General features: G+C 41.7%; 1 protein-coding gene across 4 annotated transcripts in view; it reads right to left on the bottom strand.

Moving 5' to 3' along the window:
- Positions 1-11,347, bottom strand: part of PIK3R1 (phosphoinositide-3-kinase regulatory subunit 1) — a 74,788-nt gene extending 63,441 nt beyond the window's left edge. For 3 of the 4 annotated variants that reach the window (XM_005301022.5, XM_065599059.1, XM_042841757.2), the window contains exons 1-2: positions 11,208-11,346; positions 5,523-6,420 (exon numbers count right to left, since the gene is read on the bottom strand). In XM_005301022.5, coding sequence (XP_005301079.1) covers positions 5,523-5,856 — 334 coding nt within the window. In that variant the 5' untranslated portion in view covers positions 5,857-6,420; positions 11,208-11,346. Of the gene's footprint in view, positions 1-5,522; positions 6,421-11,207 lie in introns of all 4 variants that reach the window. The other variant, XM_065599061.1, reaches the window with a different exon arrangement.
- Between the last annotated feature and the right edge of the window lie 6,762 nt (positions 11,348-18,109).

Here is an 18,109-nt window from a genome sequence, read left to right as displayed (position 1 = left end):
GAACCTAACAGGGCTACAAGTAACCTGTTAATTTTGGAATTAGAGAAGGATTTGTAGGGCAGAGGAAGGGAATCGCTCACCTAAGCTGTAAAACATGAACTTATTATGTCCATTGAAGTCATAGGGATGGATTCTCCTGCCTGATAAGGCTATATTGCAATGTGTAAACTTCAAGAGGCTACAGAAGGCTGAGAGAGAATCCACACTGTGCTGGGGAATGCTCCCCTGGTGGAAGTGGCTCTGCTATCTACAGTGCCAGCATCCCTATGCCTCCCTTTTTCCTCCGTACACCAGGTGCATGTCAGGGCAGGAACTTTGTACCAGTGACATAAGGTAAGGTTGGCTCTGTGCAGCATAGCCCTGACCAGCACTGAAATCAGTGCCCTGTAGCTCCTCCTCCCACCCTCCCCCAAACCATGATCCCACCCAGATGCAGTAGAAAAATCAACCCCATGCAAAACAAACATGTTCTGAATTCAGAGAAATTGGAAGGAGGAGAGAAGATACGCAAAATGAAAAAAGTCCTAAAATTTCATGTAACTAACCAGAATTCCGGCCCTCCCCATTCTCCTATAAATAACTTAAATGGGACAGTCAGTTCAAATGGTGCCCAAAATTATAGTTTAAGTTTAGTAAAAACTGCTTTTACAGAATTTAAGATTGACAAATATTCTAATATCTTATAATTTTGAAAAATAATAAAGATTTCTATGCAGTTTATAAACAAAGGCTTTGATACTGCAAATGTTAGGAATAATTTTAATTTTACTCGTGCCATTAAATTTAATAGGACTACTAACATGTGCAGTTATTCATCTGGGCCAAAAATGGTGGCTATGGTCTAGTTCAGGGGTCGGCAGCCTTTCACAAATGGTGTACCGAGTCTTCATTTATTCACTCTAATTTAAAGTTTCGTGTGCCAGTAATACATTTTAACGTTTTTAGAAGGTCTCTTTAAAAACCTTATTTGCTTTACATACAACAATAGTTTCATTATAGACTTATAGAAAATGTTTAAGAAGTTTCATTTAAAATTAAATTAAAATGCAGAGCCCCCTGGACCGGTGGCCAGGACCCGGGCAGTGTGAGTGTCACTGAAAAATCAGCTCGCGTGCCGCCTTTGGCACGCATGCCATAGGTTGCCTACCCCCGGTCTAGTGCATGGAAACCTGAAAGTGAAGTTGACTAAAATGAGAAAAATACAAAAACAACAAAAAAACATAAAATGTTAATAGTCAAACATTAGATTATTAAAAATTCTCCCAACTTTAGACACTGACAGATTAAAATTAATTTTAAGGAACTGGTATGGTATAAAGAACTGTCTTTCTGATAAGCTCACTAAAACGACTATCATTGTGTCGATATACACACGCAGTTGGCTCAAATTACAGAATAAAAAGCACACAAACTATAGACAGACTATTGCAGTGAAGAAAGATGTCATTATTTCCAATTCCCCCACCAGTCTGTTGCTTTGATTTACAGCAGTTTCAAATTGTTAAGCGATGAAAATATAAACTTGACCAAATACAGTCAAGCAAGTTTCTCAGCAAGCATTAATATATTCAAAATGCATTTAGGGGTGTGCAGAGCAATACTTTATCATCCTGGGAAGAATCTCATTGGCTTGCTGCCATGTTAGTTTGGCTTGTAGACAATACTAACTATTCCATTCCCTGTAGCAATTTTTAAACCAGAACTAGCCATCTGAAAATCAAATGCATTTTTAACTACTCTTATTTTCGTCTGTTACTGTAACTAGACTGTATCTCCCCTTTCACCTACAGGTCTCATTCCAGTGACACCCTTTGCCCCCCTTTTTTGGGGGGGGGGGTCCAAATGACTCTTTTCTTGTGTTTATATTTAACATTGGTTTCTATCCCCTCCTTTCAGTTTGATTTCCCCCTTCCCCTCAACCCATCCTCTTTTGTCTCCAGTATTTGGTGCACATACTCATACCTTACTTCTTTAAGAAGTTTGTATGGTGTATTTTATTTAACAAAAAAACAGATCCCTTTTCAATCTTTACTTTTTTCAAATTTTTCTCAAGTGAACATACAAACTTAACTCTTCACACTGCCACCTGGAGTTCAAAGTTTTGTGTTTCCCTCACAACTGTGCAGAGAACACCATTCACTCATCTTTACGTGCTAACTGTATAGTCAACTGTTACAAGATACACAGAAACCCCTGAATTCAAAGAAGTCTTGGAGAAATAAAGGATTTTTACCAGGAAGTTACAGGTCTAGGACTGCAAAAATGATTTTTAAAAGTTTCTGCAAAAACTCACTCTGGCTGTTGGCCAATCTCCTTTCAAATGATTAAATTCTCTGTTAAATTTGGCAGTTCTAAGTCACCAGAGCTCCAAGGTAATCAAAGAAGGCTAATCTCACATTTAATTAATACTCTGGATTGAGGCAAGAGCTAGGGGAGATTCTGCCACTGGAGCTCTGGGCACTGTCCTACTCAAAAGGGAGATACTTATTTTCGTCTGGGATTTTTACCAGCACAGTGCACTCATATACAAGCCAACAATGGGCTCTAAGGCAATGGCAGAATTTCACTGAAGAGCCAGAGTCATAGCTTGCAGAAGTGCCCATAATGAGCACATTCCATATGGGGCTCCAAAGCATCAACATTAGCTGTGTGACTTCTCTGAAAAGTTTGACAGTCACTATACAGCTCTGAGGGTAGCTTTCTAAATTGCCATAAAGTAAATGGGGAGGAGACGTGTGGAGCTCAGGCAAGTTACTGCGCACCACCTAAATTTCTGACTCAGCAATCACTGCCCGTTAATGGTGACTGCCTCAGCACTTAAGGCAATAAATGTACTCCACTCCTAGCCTGCTGTATTTTCAAACGAACACTGCCTGCTACCTGTGTTCCGAGTGCTCGCTTCTTGTTTTTACTGCCCACCCAAGTAAGTTATTCTGCAGGTAACAAGTTTAGAGCAGAAATAACCAATCTTTACCAGACTTGGTAGTCGCATCAAAATCAGCATGTTCCAGTTGCCAAAAAGACAATGAAAGATTGGGACTTTGAAAAGTACCTAGTTGAGTCAGGAGCTTAAATCCCATTGAAAGCCAATGGGATTTAGGAGGCTGGAGCAGATTAAATATTAAATAAAGATACAGATATGGTGCCTAATGGGATTTTCAAAAGTGTTTAGACACCCAACTCCCATTGAAATCAATGGGAGTTAGGGCCCAAATCCTTAAAGATACGTTGGCATTTATATGCCTCTTAGGTGCCCACATTCACCATTTAGGCACCACTGACATTTTCATAGGCACCAGCATCTAAGTTCCCAAGGCACCTAAGTCAACCTCTGTAAAGCCACCTGAGCGCTGATGCTGTTCTATAGCCAAAGAGGGGCTTGGAGCCATAGCTCTAAGCCCCGGAGACACCAAAATAGGATTCTTAAAGTAGGCAGGGGAACACTTATCTCACCAGTGGGGCCCAATCCTGTAGGTATGCTCAGAGCCTAATACCTGTTACCCGTCAACCCCTGCATCAGGAGGGTCAGAGGCAGACTACCAATAGGTGCAGGGGCAGCAAAGCACATGCAGAAAAGGCAACGAGTGCACATGGCAAGCATAAGACAGGCTTCAAGCATAAGCAGGAGATACAGTTCTGGATGCTAGGGCATGGGCTACCTAAAAGCTGACGTGGCTTAGGTACCTAACTCCAGAAGAGTCACAGCTGATGATCTTGAGTGGAGAGGTGACTATCTCTGGCCTATCAGCCATGTGCCCCAGGTCAGCCACTTAGATGCCTAAGCCCTTGTTCCCACCACTTCACTTCTGAATAGTTTAGGAAAGTTCATGCCCAGTTGGTCAGGTTCTGAAAATCCCTTTCTAGGTGCCTAAATTCTCTACACGTATTGTACGGGAAGCTGGGTGCCTAGTCTGGGGCAGGCCACCTAGGGATTAGGCATTACAACAATGAGCAGAGCAAAGCATAAGTAGTTTTAAAGACTTGGGCCTGGGTGCTTTTGAAAATCCCACTAGGCGACTAAATACTTTGAGTGATTTAGGCACTTCGGGCCAGAATTTAAAAATGGGATATAGATGCTTTTAAAATTTTTACCCGGGGTCTAAGTACCTATGATCAAAACACTAAGAGTTACAAGTAATTCATAAATATTTGAGGATGAGTTACTGTGAAGAATAAGTCACGTAAGTTCTTTATTAAGCCTCCACCACATCTTAAGAGTGTGTTTTAGAAATTCCAATTTAGTTGTATACGATTTTCTGAATTCCCTTTCTGGTCATTGTAGATTATCAAAGCAGCTACGTATAAACAGAACCTCTCATAACCAGCTTCCATCCCCACTCCATCTGATTAACTGAGGTCATGATTCCGAGTAACACTGCCACCACCACGTCCATGGTAGCACAATGTGATGTCATTGTATAGGAGGATTGTGCCACCATACAAATCATGGTGATCTAAACAAAAATGCTACTACATGTAGTTAATTACTGGTAAAAACAAATAAAATAGAATAAAAGGAAACTGTTGCAGAAATGCTTTAAAACAAAAACAAAAATCCACTTAAGTAATTGTTCTGTATTTGAAATAAGGACTAATGCAAAAGTGTCCTTCAATTTAAATATCAAAATACTGTCTGCTGGGCTTGCCTGGTTTCTTTTGGTTTAAGGCAAATATCTAAGAGCTCTCCTGCCTGCATAATTAAGCCACCCCCAATAAGCGATAGTTGCTATGTAGGCAAGAGACACTCTCCCGCCAACATAGCACTGTTGACACCGACGCTTTTATGGGTGAGTCTTTTGTTGGTAAGGGGTGTGTTTTTTTTCCACATCCCTGACCAACAAAAAGGTTTTGCCGACAAAAGTGTTAGTGTAAACATAGCCTAAAAGTCTGAATCTTAGTAGGTAGATTAGACTAATCACCCTGACACAGATATTTACTTACAATTTTCAATTAAAACTCCTTCCAATGTCAGCTACAGACCATAGGCCAAATCCTACTTTCATTCTGACCACCATATTGCAGAAGTTAGGGAAGTATGTGCTTAAACGAAGGACGTTCTTTCTGCTTTATACAGAACTAAACTAGATGCTTTCTGGACAGGGGACACGGTAAAATAACTGGAGTTTCTTCTATGATCATTCTATTACTTATTTTATAAATATCTGATCTTACTCTAAGAGAAAATGTTAGAAATATTTTCACCCAGGGTTATATCTGTCTTTTTAAGCCATTAACAAAATAATTTTACAGTGGGAATGCAATATTTGCAGGGAACTCCTGCTAGTGAATTGGATGCACCAAAAATGGAAAAACTGCCTTCAGCTTTTTAAAACTTAAACAACAATATCTGCTCATTCTCCATATGAAATCTTTATAAGATTTCTATAAATTGCTGACTACAGTACATTTGCCAGGTTGTCCTATACACAAACTTATATTTAAATGAAAACTACGGAATACAGAGAAATCTGATAAGAGAAAAAACTCACAAGAAAAACAATTATTGAGCTAACAGCACTAACCTTGCTGCTCACTGTCTGCTTCAACTTTTGCAGAACTTGGTGCTACAGGAAGGGGTCGAGGAGGACGAGGCTTCGGAGTCGGGGGAGATATTTTTTTTCTTCCAATATATTCTACGTAAGTTCCTGGAAAATCCCCCCTCTCCCCTGTGGTTTCATTACAGCCGTTCAACCAACCAATTTCCTCAGGCTTCGCTTCTTCCCCTTCACTAAATCCAAGTGCTACTAAGGTACCTTTATTCACAGTTAATATATCCCCTAAGTGCAAGTCAATGTCTTCTTCTCGCTCTTTTTTGTAGTCATATAAAGCTCTGTACTGGTATCCTTCTGCACTCATCTTGGCAAATATTTCAACATTCAATAACGTAATTAAACAATAACAAAACTCAAGTTGTCCAGATTAATCTTTATGTACAAACAGATTAAAAATGTACTAAATGGGATAGTTAAAATGTCAATAGGAATTCCTAAAGAATACAATCCTCCAAAGATTCAAAAAGCACCAGGATTTGGTATTATGTTGCTGATGTGTTCCACTTCTTCAAGTCTAGATCAATATTCTTCCAATTAATTCCTTTTCTGAGTTTCCTGGCACTCCTGGGACCAAGAATTCAAGTTTAGCTGAATTTTACAGCCTGTTACACCTTCTTCTGATGTACTTGCCATAGAACATGGGGGAGGGATAGCTCAGTGGTTTGAGCATTGGCCTGTTAAACCCAGGTTGTGAGTTCAATCCTTGAGGGGGCCATTTAGGGATCTAGGGCAAAAATCAGTACTTGGTCCTCCTAGTGAAGGCAGCGGATTGGACTTGATGACCTTTCAAGGTCCCTTCCAGTTCTATGAGATAGGTATATCTCCATATATTTAACATCCGTTATTGAGCTCTGCACACATGCTGTACCTATAAAAAGAAAAAAAAACAAGATTAATGACATTGTTTCAGACTTCATTAACTTTGCGAGAATTCAACTATGTTACATTTAAGTTATATGCAAGACATACTTCTCAAAACATGGGATAGGTCATACATTCCCATGGAAAGGCCAAAAAGAGGGTCAAAGTCACACCAAAACTATGGCCATTTACACATGCTAATTTTCCAAAGTCTTACCTGGTCAGAAGAGACCAATTTAAATCCTTCAGTCAAATAGGAGGTATGTCCCTCTGAACCTCCATGTCTCAAGACACACGGCATACACTATGGATATTGGGGCACATGTAGAGGACTAGCTGCTCCACACTTCTTCCCTCAGCACACTGTCTAACCTGGCAGCAGGACTCCATCTAATGCCTTTCTGCTAGCACATGGCCCCAACCTTTCACAGGAGATATGCCAGGACAGAATGGTAACCCACTAGAATTAGTGATGACATGGTCAGAATTCATGTCCAGGGTATTCCCCCGAGGTTTTAATAGAAAATGAGGATGTGCAGAATTGTTTTCCTGTAACCGCAGGGACCTCCATGCATGCTTGCATAGAGGAGCTTACTTGCTGTTTGAGAAACAGCCAGGGGAGGAAGGGGGAGGTGACGAACGATGCTACTTTGACTAAGATTCCCTCCCTCCAACAAATTGTTTGGGCCCTTTTAGCACCATTTCCTTTAATTTTCATGCTCTGTGTAATAGAAGTCAGAAGTAATCCTTCCCTCTCTCAATTTTTCTTAAATTATGCTACTTTGTGTTTTTGGTTAGGTGAGGGTCTTCCTCCTCAATTTTTAATTTGTTTTTCCAGTGGTAAAGTATGTTACTCAGCAACTGAAAATGACACACACAGACCACCTAAGAAGGAGCAGTTGAGCAGCGTTGAGAGGTTGGGTGCTTAAATTACTTAATACAAGAAACTCCAGGTCTGAAAGTTCAATCAAGTCTAACTAGAAAGCAATGAGTAAAAAACACTGTTGAAAAATAACCTTTTAATATACAGTAAGAAGACAGAACAGAATCCTTTTAAACTTTATTATTTCAACTGTTATTCCTTTGCATCTACTTACATCCAATCGTAATTTGAACGGCTGTGTTAAGATAACAAAGAGTGCAAACTATTCAGTGTTGCAATGAAAAACTTTTAGAATGCAGCAGAAAAAAAGTCTTAAGAATTATGTAATATGAGTAGGCAATAGTTTTACTGTATATTGAAGTGCTGTGCAAGTGTAAGAAATGGTTATAAACCAGTTTAATGTAGTAGAAAAAAAATCAAGACGAATAGTCCTATAACAGAACAAAGGGCCCAATTCACTGTTATGTTAGAAAAATTTTGCCCTGCTCAGGTAGCATGAAGTTGCCCTAAACCCTATTTAACTGGGATTCATCCTGTATAGTAGAATTCTCAAGAGACACAGAACTGCCATAGTGGCTGCTGCATCACCCTCCATCCCACCTACCAAGGGAGGGGGAACATAAAATCCTTGCTCCTGGTAATTTCTGGCTGCTATAATGGCACCTGGAGACTAGCACACCGTTGCAGTTGGACTGGGAAGGAGTTATTGAAGCCACACTTGCACATAAGTAGTAGCCCAAACAATGACACAGAAGTTGCAGATAGCATGCTGGAGTAGAAGTGGCGTCTGCCAGGAATAACGGTTTCCGCAAGGTTAGACCACAACATCAGTCAATTTTGGATGGGGGGACAGCAGCCATTTTGTCCCACTACCAAAGTTCCTCACATAAAGCCCAGTCAGTCTTTATACACTGATGTGCAAATGTGGTTAAAGAGTTTAAAAAAAACAGCAATAAATGAATCTTCGATGCTGTACAGCAACACTTTCTTTAGAAAAATCAACGGTGTCACTAGTTCTTTATTTTGTCCTGTTAAGATGTTACATAAATAGACTATCTTTATTCCAAATGGAGTTATATTGTCTCTATCTTCAGACATTTGAGTTAAAAATAAATAGCTAAGAGACTGCCTTAATTATTATTCAGTAAGGGGAGTTTTAAAGGAGAAAAAAAGACATACCATTGGCAAGAAACGTTGTATTTAGGGAGGAAATATGAATGAATAGTCAGGTGGCAGACGGAGTGGAGTAGGGTGCGATGGGGTAGAAGGATTGTAAACATACCAAATGCTAATTTGTTCTATTTGCAGCCTAAGGGCTTGATCCTGAGGAGATAGGAGTACTTGTAACCCTTATCAATCCCTAATTCTGGGCAGAATTCCACTCGCTCTATGATATGCCTTGTGTTGTGCTAACAACACTTACTTAAAATTCAACTCTAGATTGCTAGAGGTTCCTACATATCATCCTCCACTCAGATTTTTAACTATTTTTCCCCATATCCAAAAAATAATGTTCTGGCACCCACACCTGTGGTACCAAAGCATTTCCTCCCACAGCAGCATTCCTCTGTTGACTAACTAAAAAGGAAAATGTATCTGCCTTCCACCCCCATGAATAAATGCTGCTTTCAATCTTTGCCACGCTGGAGGGAGACTTGCTTCAATTTGCTCATGTTCACATGTATCCACAAAATACTTCTATATCATCAGGATAACAAAAATCCATCCCCTCCCTGACCCGATAGACTACACACACGATACAATTGTTCCTATCATACATACATTCATCTGACATTTCTTTCCAAAGATTCCCTAATCCACTGTGGGGAAAAAGAAAATTCCTAGAAAAAAATCTGCCTAGCATAAAAACTTTCCTTCTTTAATTATCACATGAGCTTTGTCAACAGACCAGATCAACAAATGTAGAGATGCAGTGCAATGCACTGAAAGAACTGAAATAGAAGTTTAACAATGGATATTTGCTTGACTAACTTCTCCCCACTAGGTGTCTACAAGGTACAATTCAAATTTCAGTTATCTCTACCATGAGAGTGTGATGCTACCATTCTCTAAATAAAAATAAGCAAGATAAGTAGCTTGTTTGGATGTTATTTTGCTAAAGAAAATAAAGTTAATATAATAAACCAATGAAGTATCATAAAATGTATTATGTATGATTTATCACACCATTTATAATGCCTTATCCTTGGATGAAGCAGTTTAAGCATCTGTGGTTTCCTGCACTGAATTAATTCAAATATTTCTACACAGACAAACTACGTTGATCAATCCCAGATTCCAGCAAGGAATGCCATTCTGAAATTTAAGCAGACATTCCATCAAATATTATATATACACTGACTGCAAGGCCATGCTGGAGATAAATGACAGCGTCTTGGATTTTTTAATGAATTAATTTTTTATTTTTTATTTTTACCAACTTATAATGCAGCCAGACCTAAGTGTCTTTCCATCCTATTAAGAGGAAGGATAAGTAATCCCCTCTAGAATCCTCCTCTGGCAGGCAGTTAAGAGGTCACCCATAGACTGAAATCACTTCTGCAAGGAAATCAGCTTTCCATCAGCCAGAGAGGGACAGAATTCTGTCCCTACAGGTGTAGGATTGGGAGGCAAACTAATAACTGTCAGCACAACATACTGCAAGTACAGCCATTGCTTGGAGGCAGGGATTTGGCAACCAAGTGTACTTTTTCCTCCCACTTATGGACCAGAATCCTTGAACCATAAGATTGTTTCTACAAACCAGACAGGAAAGTCGCAATACACTTAACAAAAGCTATTCTTTCTTCAAATAAGATTCATTAAGATTCAGAAAGCAATGCAGTTTCTCAAAGTAGTATAAAATATTCCCATACCAAGCTGCTAAATGTCTCCAGTGAAAGAAGTTTGTTGTAGAAATCTGTATATAAACCTGCTAAATTGAGGACATTAGTTATATTACTAAGTAACTCTGAAAGGGTTTTGTGTTTTGTTTTTTAAATATAAGGGGAAAGTTTTGAGAGATCACAGGGAAAGAAAGGCAAAGCATAGTTCTTACCATAAATCTCTCAACATAAATGCAAGTAAATATTAATTTCTTTTTAAAAAGTTTCTAAGCACAGTTCGTTTAAAAAAAACAGGAATAAATGCATTATGTACATATACCCCAGAGCTCTAATAAGAAGAAAGAAACGGGGCAGTATTTCATGTGAAGTTGTAGGGATTGCTCATATTGGCCACGAATAAGAGATTGAATACTGACATTTAAATCTAAAGTTGCAATGCCATAAAAGCTTTTCAGCAATATAAAAATTTAACATCTTGCTATGCTCATACACCACACACTGTATCATTGAAGTAGGAAGTGTCGTCCACTCTTTGGTTTGCTAAATCAGCCAATTCCTTTATTGAAAAAGAATCACTAGTACAGTTTGGGGACATCATGCCTGCTTTGGTTCCAAGTTTATTAACTTGGAAGTTTAAAAGTTGGGAGCGTCCTGCGATCCCCTCTCCCGTCCCCAAGCTCCGGGGCAGGTCGCGGCACGGTCTAACAGGGGAGCAGGCTCCCCCAGCAACTGCACAAGCCGCTGCACACAAAGAGCCAGGCTGACTGCACAGGGCAAACCCGGAGCGCTCTCTCGCCATCTCGGCCACGGGCAGGGCTAAGGGCTAAGCCAGGTTTTAACAGCCCAACGCCCCTCGCTGCGGGGACACAGGCCGCCTGTAGCACAGTCCCACCGCGCTGCACGGGGCAGCGCTTCCTGCCCTGTCTGACACCACCCCGGGGTCGCGGGGCTCAGCTCCTGCCCCGCTCCGAGAGGCCCCGGCCGTGCAGGAAGGAGCCCAGCGCCCAGCTCGCTCTTCCCCGGGGCTGCGGCTGGCAGGCGGGGCCGGGCGCGTACAGCCCTTACCGTTCGCAGCGGCTCCGCGCCGTCCCTCGCTCCCTGCGGCCGGGAGCCCGCTCTAGCCCCTGCACCCTGCACCGCCGTCGCGTCCCGCTCGGCTCCTGCAGCTCCACTCACCGCCCCAGCGCCCCTTCGCTCGCTGCCCCCTCCCGGCCCGGCGTGCGCCCCGCCTCCCCACGCCCGACCAACCCGCTGCGGCTGCGAGGGCCGGGCACCGCCCACCCGGCCGCGCTGTCATGCGGCGGGCAGCCTCTGCGCTGGCCGCCGCCCTGGGCGCCTGCTTGGTCCGGCACAGGTTCTTCCGCCGCCGCGCTTCCACCCGGGGGCTTCTCCCGGCCGGCCGGGCGCCGCTTTCAGCGGGAGGCCGCCCCCCCGGAACCGCTCTCCCCGCCTGCCCAGAGACCCTCTGCAGCCCCGAGAGGGCGGAAATTGGGGCCCTCCTTTGCCCCCGCCCCCAGCAAGTCAGCAGAAGGAAATCAAGGCCCGCAGCTGCCACTCGGTTACCCCGCAGGGACCCCGGGGCCCGTTGGCTTTTCCTGTCCGTAGGGACAAAGCAGGTTAGGATGCGGGGGGCTGGCGGGGCAGCCTAGTTGTGACTTTTGTGCCTGCCGCCCCGCAGTGTACGTGGCACTGTACACACAGCCGCGGCCCCCAAGGCAGGCCAGTGGCAGTGTGAATCCGACTCAGCGCAGCAAAGGACGCCAAGGCACAAAGGAGGAGGAAGGATAACGGGGGACGAGAGTTGGGACAGTGAGAGATTACCGTCCTCTCAGCATCCTGATCCTCTTTGGGTGTGTTTTTTTATAATGTAATATATGAGGGTCGGGTTGAGAGTGTCCAGAAGACAGACCTGGCTGTACCCCTGTGTATTATGGGTACCCACTGCAACGCAGTGCTTCTTCATTGGTGACTGCTCCAACAGCATGGTGTTGTGTCAAAACATCATCCTGTCACAATGTGATGAAATTTCCCAAGTTCTCAAACTTGACTATGGGACAGTCCTATTTAAAAAAACAGGGCTAGCCTGCAAAATCTGGGACAGATGATAATGAACCCTTGTGCACTGCTCACCTCCATCCTGTGGTACATACTCTAAGCTGTAATGAACCCAGAGCTGCGAGGGACCTAAGTGTCACTACTATGAACAGCCCTGGCATGGGGTGAGGGGAGGATAAAGCAAGAAGCACGGTAAAATGGGAGGCAGTAGGAGCCAAAATACTAGGCAGGTATAATTAATTATAATTTTACAGTGCCAAAGTATGCTAGGCTCCACCCAGTACAGATTAAAAAGACATAGTCCCTGCTCTGAAAGAATTTACACTCTAAATTGTATGTGACAACAAGCACATGGGTTGCGGCAACAGGATCATGCAGTTAAGGCATGTACACATCATGCTAGAACAGGTAGTTGATTGTAAATAATAAATAGGTATACAAATGTTATGATTCACTTGTGGGTATCAGTGTGAAAGTGGGTCTTGAGAGATTTCAGTGAGAGAGTGGCTTGGCAGGTCAGTTCTGGGAGGACAGGTAATGCATAGAGGCCAGCAGCATGGAAAATCATACAGAGACAGCCATGCAAAAAGCAAACGGGTAATCAAGGCCATGTCATGGGGGGAGGGAGGAGGGTATGAGTGGACACAGTCGTTGAGATAAGGGACTAGGCTGGATGTGTAGGCATGGGTGGAGTTATGCAGAATCTTGAAAGCAAGGACAAGAAATATAAGCTTGATGTGGTGGAACAGGGAGAGCCAGTGGAAGGATTCAGAAGGGCGGGATATTGTCAGGTTGACTAGCTAAGAAGATGATTTTAGCAGCTGTGCTTTGTATGGATTGAAGAAAGTGATGTGAGTGTGGAGGAGGTCAGAGAAAAAGCAGTTGCAGTAATCAAGACAGGACATAAGGGCATGGATAAGAGTTTTGCCTATCTGGACAGAGGGAAAAGGTCAGATCTTTGAAATGTGGTAGAAGAAACAGCAAGACTAAAACTGATAAAGTGATGCAGATGCCCAAAAAGGTATATGGTGTGGAGCCTGATGATTAAAACAAAAGTACATTTTTATAGGAAACTGCCCTGTTTTTAGTGGTTCATTCCTGAAAAAATAAATCTGTTCATCGACTGATTGTAACCACTTTTGGTAGGGAGCAAAACAGATTCACTTCAGTACAATCTAATTAGTTTTCACTCTTTCTAAAAGGTTAGTGGACATGGAGGAAACTAAATATTTTTTGAGTTCTGGCTTACTTTTGACCCTATATTTTTCTTTTTAATCAGGAATTTTTAATCATAAAACTCTGGAAAATCCTGAACTTTATTATTAAATGTTACATTTCTCTTTGGTATGTTAAATTAGTTACTACTGTTATGTAGGCCCAGTATTAAACAAATGAGTTTTAGGCTGGGGTGTATTTTGTAGCCAGGAGCATTTTTTCACTAATCTGACACCACACCTTTCTAAGTAGAACATAAAATCAAACTTTTTTTTTTTCAAAGATGTTCTCCTGAGACAAGTTTTCCCATGATTTCATTCTAGGGTTCTGTGGATTATTTAAAATTTTTTCCTCCTCTCTGAATCCCCAACCTCATTGCAACCTCTGCCTTTGCATCCAAGGATAACTGAATGGACTCCCTTTGAACACCATTAGCACCACTTCATCAGTTCTTTAGGCTGACTTATCTCAGCACTGGTGCTTTCTGCTTCTGTGTACATCAACAAGCACAGCAGGGCTCCAATCGTGATAGGGACCTGCCTGAACATTACTGTAATTTATATATGAAATACAATAAATTGAGGGATATTGAAAGAACTGCCAGGCCTATCCATCATACATTTGTTGAGGGCTTAAAAATGCAGCATTAAAGGCAAAGGTAGAGTAAAGAAAGAAAAGAAAGGTACATCTCTTCTGTCCAAACTGCTACCTCTGGCATTTTCTGTAGCCGAGGGCAGAAACCACATGAATTTTGAAGAGGGTTAGAAGGCTGGTTGGAAAGCCAATTCCAGGCATTGGTCAGTTAATTAAGGATTTAAAGAGACGTCAAAAGCCTCTGCAGTTTGGGGCCTTGAAATGTGAGCGCAGAGGTGGGGAAAATTCTATTTGTGGGTGCTTCTCCTCTGAACAGCTGCTTGGAAAGAAATACATGACCCAGTCCTGCAAGCCCTCTGCATGTAAAGCTTGCATGAATTTCAGTGGGAGTTACATTTGTGGAGGACTTGCTTGATAAGGCCCAAAGTTTCTCCTGAAAAAATTCATTAACCAACTGAAAGGCAAAGCCACAATGTAACATAACAAGCAAGGAAAATTGTCAAACCAGGCGATTGGGGAAAAGAAGTCAAGACAGAAGTGGGGGAAGGGTGAAATAAAAGAGAACTCAATTCACCAAAACTGGATTAGCAAGGTGCAAGCCACATTCACAAGAGGTGTTTGCTGTAAAGGACATCTTTAATCTTCATTCATCAGGGGCTCCACAGAAGGACTGCTGGCAAAGGCTGCCTAAGGGGGTGCAATAAATCAGCAGAATTTCCATCTACCGTAAGCATACCATTCTCTAGAGCTGGTGCTGATTACTTTGAGGTTTCTGCGTGCTGTCTGTTAGCAACTAGCTGAGTTGAGCCATTACACCTTTGGGTAGACTTTCTGCTTACAAAAGCCCTGCCTATGCAGTACTTGATTGAAATTAGCCCAGGGAGCATATTTCCTTGTAGCAAAGAGGTTCAGCCTGATCTCAAGTTGGAAATTCAAAAAAACAAAAACTGAGGTGAGAGAAAGGAAACCAGAATTGTATTTGTTTAAAAGATCTGAGATGAGGGGAGTAGCATCTACCAAACAGGATCCATGGGGAAGCCAGAGCTCCCACAGCATCAAGTCCCTCACTTCAATTTCCTCTGAGAAATCCCTTTTGTGTATTCACTGTCCGATTACTTTTTGGGGGCAGGGAAGTTTCAAAATTCTTCTTCTGCTTTTAAAATCTTTTATATTTTAAGTCAGATTCATCTCCGGGTAATTCCATTGACTTCAGTGGATTTGCAGTGGGGATGAATTTGGCCCATGGGGGCAGATTGTAAGGGGTGTCTGTGTGTAGGGAAGTTCTGCTGGAAAGTGCTTTGGGAGGAGTGAAGTGTCTGCATCACTTGTCATCAACTGACTGAGTCCTGTGGACACTTGAGATGATATCATATTATTCTGGAATAGATTTCAACCAGCAGATTTAAATGCAGTTGAGAAGTGCTGGTTGAAAGTGAATCCGTGTATGAACTGTAAAAGAGACTGTTTATTCATTGTTCCATATATATATATGTATGTGTGTGTGTGTATATATATATATATACACCTCTACCCCGATATAACGCTGTCCTAGGGAGCCAAAAAACCTTACCGCATTATAGGTGAAACCATGTTATATTGAACTTGCTTTGATCTGCCGGAGTGCGCGCCCCCCCCCTCCATCCCCCCCGGAGCACTCCTTTACCGCATTATATCTGAATTCGTGTTATATCAGGTCATGTTATATCGGGGTAGAGGTGTATATAGTAAGTCTGTGGCTGTACCAGCACAGTTCACATTGTCTTTGCTAAGTTACTTATGTAAAACCCCAAAGGATTAAGGAGAAGTATGTGGAGTCAGGATAAACACAGAAAACCAAGCCAAGTTCATTGCAAACATGAAAGAAGGGAGAAAAAATCACAATGAAGAGAAGGAATTAAAGGCTGTGAACTGTGATGTATTCCTGTCATAGCTTGGACAAAGGGCATATAATATTCCAAAGAATCAAGCTTAATGGACAGCCTTTGGAAGGCAAAACAGTAACATGAAAAGCAAGCTGCTTCTTTGCTTAAAAGTGTTTTTAACACCAATACATGGCCACCCCATGACCTAAAGAGATGGAGGGGATGCTAAAAATTACACAGGAATGTATAAAAGAAAAAGCCCAAGCTTGCTATCATATTGAGATGCATGGAAGCAAACCCAGCCAAATACATATTAAATAGACTGTAAAGAAGCTGAACTGGCACATGAGTAACAGTCATGCTGCAAGTAAAAGAGGTGAAGAATGGAGTAGTTTTATGACTCATACTGATATTAAAGAGAGCAAAGGCTAGCTGCTAGTTGTATATCTTTACAATTCCATGTAAGATAACAAAGTCATATGTACTTATAGTCCCTACATATTGCAAATGGAGAGCTTTTGCAGTATCTACTTGCTTTGTTTGATTAAAAGCAAGAATGTTTAGAGAGGTAAGTATGAGACTTTTGTTCTGCAGTCGACAGAATATGGCTGTGATGACAATATCTCCGAAGCTCCCAAGATTTTTCCTCAATCCACCAAGATAACCCCAACCTGACCAGGCACATAGAAAAAGCACATGAATATCACTCATCTGAAGGAGCCAAAAATCCTGACCAGTCATACTGCTAGACCTTCCTTTTTGGTTAAACTTTTCCACAATAATTAGAATAATTCAGAATGACTCTTAGAGCAATTACCCAAGTTCAATACACCCAAAAAAACCCTTACCCCATGAGCAGTTTTTTACAATCAGTAAAAGGAGAAAAGCCAAAGAATTTTTTACATTCACTAGGGACCTTGATAGGCTAATCTATTAACTAGAAGGTGTTCCAATATTATGGTGATGAGCAAACTTACGAAACACTAGAATGGGCTGGGAAACTATTTTGTTCCTGCAAAAAATGTCAATTGAAATTAATTGTTTTGTTTTTGTCAACAAAATTCTTTGAAATTTTTTAGGTTTTATGTCAAAACCCAAACATTGTGGGGGGTTTTCATTTCTCAGCCACTGAACACTGAATTTTTTATTTTTTCTACAAAACCCTAGAAATTTTCAACAAAAACATTTTTCGCAAAAATTTCATTTTGTCAAAAAGCTATTTTCTGTTAAAAACAAAACGTCAGTGGAATGTTTTTGACCAGCACTACAAGGCACTGAGAGAGATATTTAATGGTTCTCTTAGCTGCGACATCGCAGAAAGTGGTAAAATAATGTATTACAAACAACATATCTGCAACTGTGACATCTGTGTTTATTTTTCAGCCAAGTAAAATGATATAAACATAGATTCTGCCTCTTATTAAATATGAGTAATTCTTTTTCTGTTGCTGAAGTTCCATTACAACACCTCCGACTGTCCTGTACAGATTATTTCATGTTCATGAAAGGTATAGGTTAAATAGCTCTGCAGACTAAAGTGTTCTGTGTATACAGCAAATACATCAAGAGTAGGAGTCTTACAAGTTTTTACAACTACCATATAACTGATACACCCAATGTAAGTCAACACTGTCTTAGAGGGACTCCCCTAGGAATTAGAAAATGTAATTAAATTTCTATAGCCATCAAATTTATATCTTTTCTTTTGAGACTGTTAATAGAGGTGACAGTTGTAAGATGGGTTTTAATACAGACAGCTGACCTTGGGGGGATTCAAATTCCATGATGATGGGCCCTATGCAAGAAACAGATAGATTTGCATAACAGGATGGTGGTGTGTCCCCTTTAAGGAGTAGTGGGGGAGAAGGACAGCCAACCCCAGTTCCATGACGTGTTCCCTTTAAGGAAACAGGTGTTCAAGGGAGCAGCAGACAAGATGGGGGATGGGGACCAGGTCTTAATCAGGTAGCCATCTCCTGAATATGATAAAACCCATCTGCTAAGTGACTCTCAGAAGGGGAGAGAGGGCAGACAGCCTGGAGAAGAGAATTGCAGGGCATATCGAGTCAGGAGAGAAAGTTCCCTGGGATGGGAACCAGAAGAGAGACTGGTGACCTGGGGAAGTCATCTTGAATCACAGGACAGCCCCAAGAAGAAGAGCTGCGGGGCCCCTGAACCAATGGGAAGGACCAACAGAGACCAGGGTGGGAGGAGATCTGTGGAAAAGATGCTCTAGAGAGG

Source organism: Chrysemys picta, chromosome 6 (assembly GCF_011386835.1).
Source record: "Chrysemys picta bellii isolate R12L10 chromosome 6, ASM1138683v2, whole genome shotgun sequence".
NCBI lineage: Eukaryota > Metazoa > Chordata > Testudines > Emydidae > Chrysemys > Chrysemys picta.
The sequence above is the reverse complement of the archived record's forward strand: the minus strand, read 5'-3'. Positions and strand labels throughout refer to the sequence as shown.